At 40.9% G+C, this 9,492-nt stretch overlaps 1 protein-coding gene across 4 annotated transcripts; it reads right to left on the bottom strand.

Moving 5' to 3' along the window:
• Positions 1 to 2,614: 2,614 nt before the first annotated feature.
• On the bottom strand, positions 2,615 to 6,544 carry LOC121813243 (gastrula zinc finger protein XlCGF46.1-like). Of its 4 annotated transcripts, none has more exons than XM_042216882.1 (3): positions 6,456 to 6,544; positions 5,344 to 5,529; positions 2,615 to 3,911 (listed from the first exon to the last, which is right to left on the bottom strand). In XM_042216882.1, the coding sequence occupies exon 3, from the start codon at positions 3,874 to 3,876 to the stop codon at positions 2,674 to 2,676; it is 1,203 nt and encodes a 400-aa protein (XP_042072816.1). In that variant the 5' UTR covers positions 3,877 to 3,911; positions 5,344 to 5,529; positions 6,456 to 6,544; the 3' UTR covers positions 2,615 to 2,673. The 4 variants fall into 4 exon arrangements, with proteins under 4 accessions (XP_042072816.1, XP_042072819.1, XP_042072817.1 ...); XM_042216885.1 differs by having other exon boundaries at positions 6,501 to 6,518; XM_042216883.1 differs by having other exon boundaries at positions 6,372 to 6,514.
• Positions 6,545 to 9,492: the final 2,948 nt, after the last annotated feature.

Consider the following 9,492-nt stretch of genomic DNA (forward strand, 5'->3'; position numbering starts at 1 on the left):
ACATCATGGGAAACCCTGGCAGCCTACACCTATTGCAGCATAAATAAGGGAGGGTTCAGAGTCACCTGAACCAGCTCTAACTATATGACTTAGTAAAAGGGAAAGCTTTACTTTTGTTGTGATTTGGCGCTATATAGATAAAAATTGAATTGAATTGAATCTGTTCTTTAGTAGGTCTAGAGGGGCATGTGTCCTCACATCTGCTTCATGAATATGAAGGGCTGTAGTGGGAGAAGGTGGTTTGAAATCCTCATTGGTGTGAAGTGAGGAGGGGGCTCCTGTGGGTGAAGTCTTTGATAGCATCGATGGCTCTGTTGTGGGGGGAGCGGGGAAGGTGAGGGGATGATGGACCAAAGTGTCTCTATTGTTGGGGAAGTCTCTATTGAGGTGTGAAAGCTGCTTGATGGATCATCAAACCGACAGTAAAAGTCGTTGTGGGTGTTGGCCAACAGCAAGTCGTCAGTGGGGTGGGGCTGTGTGCTTCCTGAAGTGAAAATCTGGCATTTAAAGATGAATGGGAAAACTCGCTCACAGCTGACTAATGAACATTTGTATGCATGCTTAAGAACTGCATTGACCCCATTTCACCCAAGGTTTAAAATTCTGCCTGCAAATGTCAGAGATGTACTCGTCTGTGTCCATATTTTCTCCAGCATACGGGGGATTCCCATCATAATGAGTCTTTTGGTAAGAGGTGATAAAGAACCTAATCAAAATTTTCCATCCAAATTCCCTCCATCTTTGTGAGGTAGTGCATTTCCATTGTTGTTTCCATATTTGAGTCCATTCATCCTGTGTTATGCACACTCCTCCCTCCTTCTCCCATAATATCTTATTTGTAAAAAATGTATACAAAGAGGAAATGTGTTTTTTGTTGACTTTGCCACTACATGCCTTTTTGAGCGTTGCTATCAAATCTACATTAGTGTCCGACAGCACTCTCATCGTCGTCTTTAGTTCCTTATTTGCAAGTATCGGCATGAATCCTGTCTTTCCAGATTGTATTTTTGTTTCAATGTATCAACACTAATTCAATTCCCATCTTTAATCAGACTATCAAATGTAGGTAATCCTTTAGCAGACCAACTTTCAAGACGTGAGTCCAATTTATTTGGGGTAACGTCACAGACATAAGCATATCCTTTAAATAATGCCAAGTCTTGTTCTAGCTTAAATTCAAAATTATATATTGTTAGTTATATGTTAAATAAAAACTAGAAAAGGTTGCATTTCCTGCGAAAATGCAGTGTAGTGGAATCTGATGAAAACGGCAGGAAAATCTCCCTTTTAAAAGGACAGCCGAAGCTGCACAAAACACCTTCAAACTTAGCCGAAAATATGACTCGCAGCTCCAGCACGACACAGCTGCTGACATCCAGCTAGCCACAGCTAAAAAGATATTTAGAGAAAACGTACCATTTCCTCAGGTTACACGAGTTGAGTTTTTTCACGCTGAAAAGTTGGTTTGTTTTGGCTCTCACTGAAGACACCGACACTGCAGACATAGCTGTTCCTTTCTGCTGTTTTTAAACGAAACATTCTTTGCATGTGAGGAAAATGCTGTTCATCCTCTTCAGCTCTAGCGTAGACTCTGCAATGTTTTCATGTTTCTTCTTTCCATGTGTCGCTACTTAGAAACGCTTGGGCCGCTCTGCCCACCACAGCTTCAAACTGGTCATGTGACTGCATGGCCACATCTCATTGGTAAAAAAAGTTACCGGAAACTCCACTGGCGGCATGTTATCTAATGTGTTAAACTAATTATTTTTTTAAAAAGTAACGAGTCGAATTTTGCAAAGTAAAGTAGAGGAGTAAAAGTACCGTTTCTTCTTCACAAATGTACTCAAGTAAAAGTAAAAAGTATCGTGCAAAAAAGGTACTTTAAAAGTACATTTTTTTCAAAACTTTACTCGTCGTCGTCCCCCCCGCGGCATGAGCCTTACTTTTTGGTTCCCTTAGCTGTGTTAGAAGATTCCTCAGTTATATAAAACTTGTACATAGTTCTGAGCTTGGGTGACTGAGTATGCTTTTGGGGTTCTGTTACCTGTACACTCCGTGTTTTGTGACAATAGAGCCCATTTAAAACACATTTCCTGTGAGTTACAACAGAAGTGGCGCAGCACTGACACTGATAATTACCTCACGATGAACAGCCAAATAAACAGTAACAGGTCTGACAGTTTGACCCAGAAGGTGAACTCTTCTGACATTTTGCTTTTCTTGTGATCAGATGATGGGAGTAATGTTGGCTCTGCATGCTGTTTGTGGACACAGCCAGTGAAGTGTAACTTGCTAAACTTGTGTTGGGATAACTAACTCCATAAGCTAAGATTTTGTAATCGCGGCTCGATCGCTTCACAACATTCATGATCTTCTCTTAAACTCTTTTTCTTTCCATCCTGTCTTGCAGCTCTATTGTCATCATCCTTTCCTGAGTATTGCCCTCTCTTTGAAAAAGGAAGAAGGGGCTCAGAATTGATGTAATCCTGCCCCCACCTTCAACCCAAGTATGTGTGGTAGTCACTGCTACCACACAAATATGTCCTGAACCACGCTCACATACTTCTCTGTCACTTCTGACTTCATCATGCAGTACCACAGTGCCTCTTTTTGCACCCTTTCATGTTTTCACTAGATCTACAAAGACAGTGAAGCTCTGACTTTCTCAGGAAATTAAAGCTGAATTCTGTGAAGCCTGATCTCAAGCTTTTTAAGTTTGACGCAGCATCCAGAAGAACTTTTGTTCAGATCCCCTGTTTCTCCCACTGTGTTCAAATGAACCCTGTCAGGGTAATGTCCCATTGGTCTGCCACTTTTCTCACAGGAGGACACTTTGTGGGTCTTTTGATGGCTCAATAGACTTTTGTAATGGATGAAAGACTTTCCACACTGATCACATACAAATGATTTAACTCCAGAGTGGGTGCGCTGATGTGATTTTAAGCCAGTCATACGAGTAAAAGCCTTTCCACAGTCACCACATACAAATGATTTAACTCCAGAGTGGATGAGCTGATGTGAGTTTAAGCCAGTCATAGAAGTAAAAGCCTTTCCACACTGATCACAGCTGAACGGTTTATATCCACTGTGGATGAGCTGATGTGTTTTTAAGTTGCTCTTCTGAGTAAAAGCCTTTCCACACTGATCACAGCTGAACGGTTTATATCCACTGTGGATGAGCTGATGTGCTTTTAAGTTGCTCTTCTGAGTAAAAGAATTTCCACACTGATCACAGGTGAAAGGTTTAACTTCACTGTGGATGCCCTGATGTCTCTCTAAGTGATCCCTATCCATAAAAGCCTTTCCACACAGATCACAGATAAATGATTTACCTCCAACATGGATCATATAATGTCTCTTTAAGTGACCTTTTCGAGTAAAAGACATCCCACACTGATCACAGCTGAATGGTTTCACACCGGTGTGGATCAGCTGATGTTTTTTTAAGTTGCATCTTAGACTAAAGGTCTTTCCACATTGATCACAGCTGAATGGCTTCACACCGGTGTGGATCAGCTGATGTCTTTTTAAGGTGCATCTCAGAGTAAAAGACTTTTCACACTGATCACAGTTGAAAGCTTTAAATCCAGTGTGGATGACCTGATGTAATTTTAAGCTCCATCTCAGAGCAAAGGTCTTCCCACATTGATCACAGCTGAATGGTTTCACACCGGTGTGGATCAGCTGATGTGATTTCAAGTGACCTTTCTGAGTAAAGGTCTTTCCACACTGGTCACAGGTCAAGCTTCTGTCCTCCCTGTTGGCTCGCTTGCGTCTTCTGATCTGCTTCATAGCAGGAAAAGTCTTTTCCACAGGGATCGCCGCTGGCTCATCTTTACTTGCTGGTGCTGGATGTTTTTGGTTGATGTCATCCATGTGCTGAGGTTTCGGCCTGCTTTCACTTCTTTCTCCTGTAATGACAAAGAACCCAAACAGTAACATCAGGTCTATACCTTCAGCTCATCCACAAGTGCCCCCTCTTACCTCACAAAGCCGGTCCGTCAAAATATTGTCAGACATAAACCGGTCCGTGGTGCAAAAAAGGTTGGAGACCGCTGGTCTACAGCATTCTACCCCTCAAGGACACGTAGTCTAATGTCTTTATTTTTCAGGGCCACTTAATATTACACTATATGCTTATATGGCATTTTAGTTAATATAAAGCATAGAATTGAGGCACTTCAAATATTTTCATCTCAACACCTCCTCCCTGGAGATAAGGAGGAGTCTCACTATCTGCCTAATAGGGGTGGGGGAAAAAAAAATCGATACTGTGTAGTATCGTGATATTTTGTTTGCTAATAATGTATCGATACAGGGACAGCAGAAATCGATATTTTGTTACAAAAAAAGTTTTTGTGGACTGGAACATGCTGACTTCAGAGCATGTTGATCCTTTTTCTGAGCAAGAATCCTGACATTCCTTCACTGTCCAAATGTGTTTAACTTTTTTTTGGCAGCAATAAACATGACAGTTTACTTATTTTAATTTAAGACATGTTTTATTTTAATTAAGTTTAAAACTTTTTTATTTAATGTAAAATTATATTTTGTTTTAATTTACTTTCAAATTCTTCAGTTGCTGAATGGGCTGCATAGTTTTCATAAATTGCATAGTTCAGAATAGCTATAATTGTACCAGATGGTTGCATTCAGTTAAGTTGGACTAGACTGTAATACAAACCGTTCAGTTTGTCAACAATAAAACTGACTGAAATGAGAGAAAGACTGAGTGCGAGACTTTGATATTAGATAAAATGAATATTGATAAAGTTTACCTTTATGTACAGAATCTGAATATCGCAAAATATTTTTAAAAAATTGCAATAATATCGTATCGTGAGTTGTATGGTGATTCCCACCTCTACTGCCTCATGTCTCATGGTGCCTGGGAGTGTCAGTCCAACTCACTCACAATACCCATCTGTGTGTGGAATAACCTGTGAAATACATATTTGATGTTTTCCTGTATGTAGAACAAAGCCACACAAAATGTACTATAGATATTACTAAAGTCATTTTGTCAAAACATATGATCAACACATAAAATAAAGAAATGTCCATCACAAGAGTTAGCAGCTTACACAAGAACAGAAAGAATATGAAAGAGAAGCGGAAAAGGAAAACAGAAGATTTTTAATGAAGTCATGATCACTCCACAGACATCACCTTCATATGAACGGAAACAAAGAGTGTAACTCAAATGATAAAACATTAAAGTACTGAGGCAGACAAACAGAGAGGCTAAACAGAAGGCAGAAATCAAACCAAAATGAGCTAAGAGAGAGAGACCCTGTAGAAAATGATGAAGTTAAGCAACCAGTGTAGTTATAACTGACTTACTCTGGATCTCCTCTCAGACTCAGGAGGGGGCGAGCGGGCCGGCTTTGTAGTTGGAGTCGGACCAGCAGAGACAATGGGCTCACTGACCTCCACTCCCCAAGTCAGTCACCACGAGGACAAGTTCTTTGTTTAGAGATGATTTAATCCAAGCTCACCAACAACATCACTCAGCTGTCCTCGTCAGAACTAATGAAATAAAAGCAGTTACATTTAGAAACGTCAGTTTACTAAACATAAAAATATTGCTCTATTAGCCTCGCTCACATGTTCTGTAAAGATTAAATGACTTAAATCATCACGTGGTTTACAAAAACACATTTTTACCAAACTCAGCGAACAATTGCGCATCCAGAAATAACTGTTTCATCTCGTTTGACATGGAAACTTAAAATTACAAAGACACACTGAACGCACCTTCCTACCAGCTGTAACCTAAAGCTGGGCAGACGCTGTGCGATTTTTTCAGTCGCATTATTCAGCTTCTGCTTGAACTGCACGATTGACTCGCAGGGGTTAGAAGTTGGTAGGTCACGATGCAGGGTCTCACACTATACCGCCCGATGCTCTGATGCGACCTGAGTGCTCACACTGTGCGTCCATAAAATGAAGGTTATAACAGAAAATCTGTCGCTCGCTCTCCCTTCTGTCTTTCACTCACACAGACACACCACCACCATCAACTTTGCTAAATTGCTAATGAAAAACATGATCAGGCAGCTGTGATTGAGCAGCAATGTAAATCCAACTATTTTCACGGTTGTGTTTGCGCGTGCGCAGTGCGAGAAGCTGCGGTGACACCCTCCCGAGCAAGCGATTTATGTTCGGGAGCTGCTCGGAGGTATTAATCGCTTCTCGTTACCCCCCACGTATACTACACGATACACGACGCACGATGAAGGCCAAAACCGGGCCGATCGACAAAACGGTCGCACGACTCAAAAATTGGCTCAAAATGGGCCAAAAATCGCAGAGTGTGAGCCCAGCATAACAGGAGAACGAACGTTCGTCTTCGCAGCTGCAATACACACCTCACAACACGCCGTTCATCAATTACATTAAACACGAGGCGTCGCCACAATACTTTGATACGGGTTCTTTAAAAAGTGCCCTACTTTTAAAACTGTGGCAAGACACAGCAAAGACCACAGTACGCACACCTCTTCTTCTTCGTCTCCTCCCCTGCTTCTTCTTCTTCTTAAGTTTTATTGGCGGTTTGCAAACAATAAAATGGTGCGTTACTGCCATCAACTGGTATGGAGTGTCGACCCTCAAGCCCTCCCCAAATGTTTACTCTCTTTTAAAAAGTGGAATAGGGCCTGATAACACTCACGTCTTGAGTCCTTTTGCAGTAAATCAATAAGATCCAGTTTAATTTTTATGTTACTGAGGTTTTGGATCAGTTACCTTCTCTCCACCTGATATTTCTGACAGTATAATCTAACACGTTCTATAGTTCACCCTTCTCTGCAGTGATCACGTTTCCCTGCATCATGTTTCCCTGTCATGAATAGTTTTGTGTTCAAACCAGTATGTCCAAACCTTATTCTAGAAATGACCACCTCCTCGCGCCTACTCCAAACTGTGCTCCTCATTTCTCCTGCTCTCCTTTGAATTTTATTACAAGCATCGTCCCCTCCTTTCTTTATCCATTGTATTTCTCCCTCTTCTGAAACCACTTTGATGTTTAGATATGCATCCTTTATTTTCTATATAACACATTAATTTGTCATTTATTATTCGCTCCGTAATTTTAAAGATAAATGGTAAATGGCCTGTATTTATATAGCGCTTTACTAGTCCCTAAGGACCCCAAAGCGCTTTACATATCCAGTCATCCACCCATTCACACACACATTCACACACTGGTGATGGCAAGCTACATTGTAGCCACAGCCACCCTGGGGCGCACTGACAGAGGCGAGGCTGCCGGACACTGGCGCCACCGGGCCCTCTGACCACCACCAGTAGGCAACGGGTGAAGTGTCTTGCCCAAGGACACAACGACCGAGACTGTCCAAGCCGGGGCTCGAACCGGCAACCTTCCGATTACAAGGCGAACTCCCAACTCAGATGTTAAAGCTATGAGATTGTAATTTCCTGGATTTGTATCATCCTTTCCTGGTTCATGTATGGGCACAACCACAACCTCTTTTTTAAAGTGATTTAATAAATCATCCATATCTTCTATCTGTTTCAGTAAAGCCCTATTCTCTACTCTTCCTCTTCACCCTTCTTCACTAATATTGCCTGAACTGTGGATTTTAACAAACGTTTTTGCCAACACATTTGCCTTCTCCTCATTTTTTACTGCTCTTGCCTCTCCATTCCTCAAGATTGGACATCCATACTCCTCTTTTATTCCATCCATCTGACTGTAGCTTTATTTATATGGTTTTATGTTAACGTTTATATAGCGCTTTAAAAAGTACTGTATATATACAGGTAGATTTAAACAAATAAACAAATAAACAAAATAAAATAATTTCATTAAAAATGTTTTTAAAGAAAGTTGAGTCAACCCCTTAAAATAGTGCCAAAGGCTTCAGCAAATCAGTATGTTTTCAGATAAGTTTTAAACTCAGAAAGAAAAAAGACCTGCCTAACGTGCAAGGACAGATTATTCCACAACAACGGATGCATCACTAACCCCACAATAAAGTGTGTTACAATATTCCAGCCTAGATGTAACAAAGGCATGTATTGCTGTCTCATAACACTCCTTTGATAAGATGGGCTTTATTTTGGCTAATTGCCTCAAATATAAAAGCTTAATCTTAAGACCTTATCGCCCGATTTGCCACCTCTGAGACTGCATTACAAGTAGAAGACTTTAATCGGCAACCTCAACATTTATATCAATCTTTTGTATTTCCTGGTCACTGACTAATCTAAATGTTTACCAATCAGCAGTACTGCAACACCACTTCTAAACACCCCCTTTGTCATGTTTCTCTACATTCAGCTCTATCTCAGTCATAGGATAGCGGTCTTTACCTACGGTCGGTACCTGCCATGAACAAATACCTGCCAATGAGTCTGACACTATTGTGAGGTCAGTTGCTGTTTCTGAACTTGTTCTAACATTCACTCTTGGACAGAGGTGGGTAGTAACTAGAGATGGACCGATCCGATATTACGTATCGGTATCGGTCCGATACTGACCTAAATTACTGGATCGGATATCGGAGAAAAATAAAAAATGTAATCCGATCCATTAAATATCACGAAAGCACCTCACAAAACTTGCAACACGCCGTAACTCACCTCAGAACGTTAGCACGTCGGAGCAGTATGCATCACGTGATAGAGCGGCTGTGGCATGCGGGACCTGTCGGTGGTCTGGATAGCATTTGGAGCTTCGCTAGCAACCCGGCATTTCATCTCCGACAAAGTTATCCCCGAGAGAAGTAAAGCAAGTGTGTAAGTCCATCTCTGAATGTTTGTAAAGCATTCCTGCGTTAAGCTTAACGAGCGACTGCCTCTCGCTCTCCGGCTGGTACTTCAATCGTGAAACTGCTTAAATGATCAGCTGATCAGCTTTTCTGTCGCGAGTCCGTCTCTCTTGTTTGCTTTTGGCCCACTTTGCACCAGAAAGAGGAAACCAGCGGCTGAACAACAGCAGCACGTTTAAGCTTGATAAGCTGTTGTTAGAATTTATTTAATATTACTTTCTACTCGAGGATCTTTTTCTACGTAGCTGACGGCTGGTAACTGTGCAGGGGCGGATCTAGCAAAGTTTAGCCAGGGGGGCCGATAGGGCATTAACAGGGAAAAGGGGCACAAAGACATACTTTTCTTTCTTATTCTCATTTAAAATGTCTAGCTTTTAATAAATAATTATCTGACACCCAAAGTTTTAATTTGATGTAAAATGAATAGAAGTCAATTACTGTATATAGTAACTATTAAGTCTAATATACCCTAGTAAGCTATAGTACTTTTTCCTTTGGGAAGGTACCATCTGTGCAGTCTGCAATTTTGTTGAAGAAAGATGTTGAATCTATTTAATATTTCTTGAAAAATAATTGATTTCTGTGCATTTTTTTTTTCACACTGCATCAAATTAAGGTTGATTACGTCGATTAAGCATCATGAGGTGGAGCGTGAGGGGTGGTTCCCTATTTTTTATTTATTTATTTTTGTTGTTGC

This window comes from Haplochromis burtoni, unplaced genomic scaffold (assembly GCF_018398535.1).
Source record: "Haplochromis burtoni strain Fernald_Lab_line unplaced genomic scaffold, NCSU_Asbu1 Contig_1325, whole genome shotgun sequence".
Taxonomy (NCBI): domain Eukaryota; kingdom Metazoa; phylum Chordata; class Actinopteri; order Cichliformes; family Cichlidae; genus Haplochromis; species Haplochromis burtoni.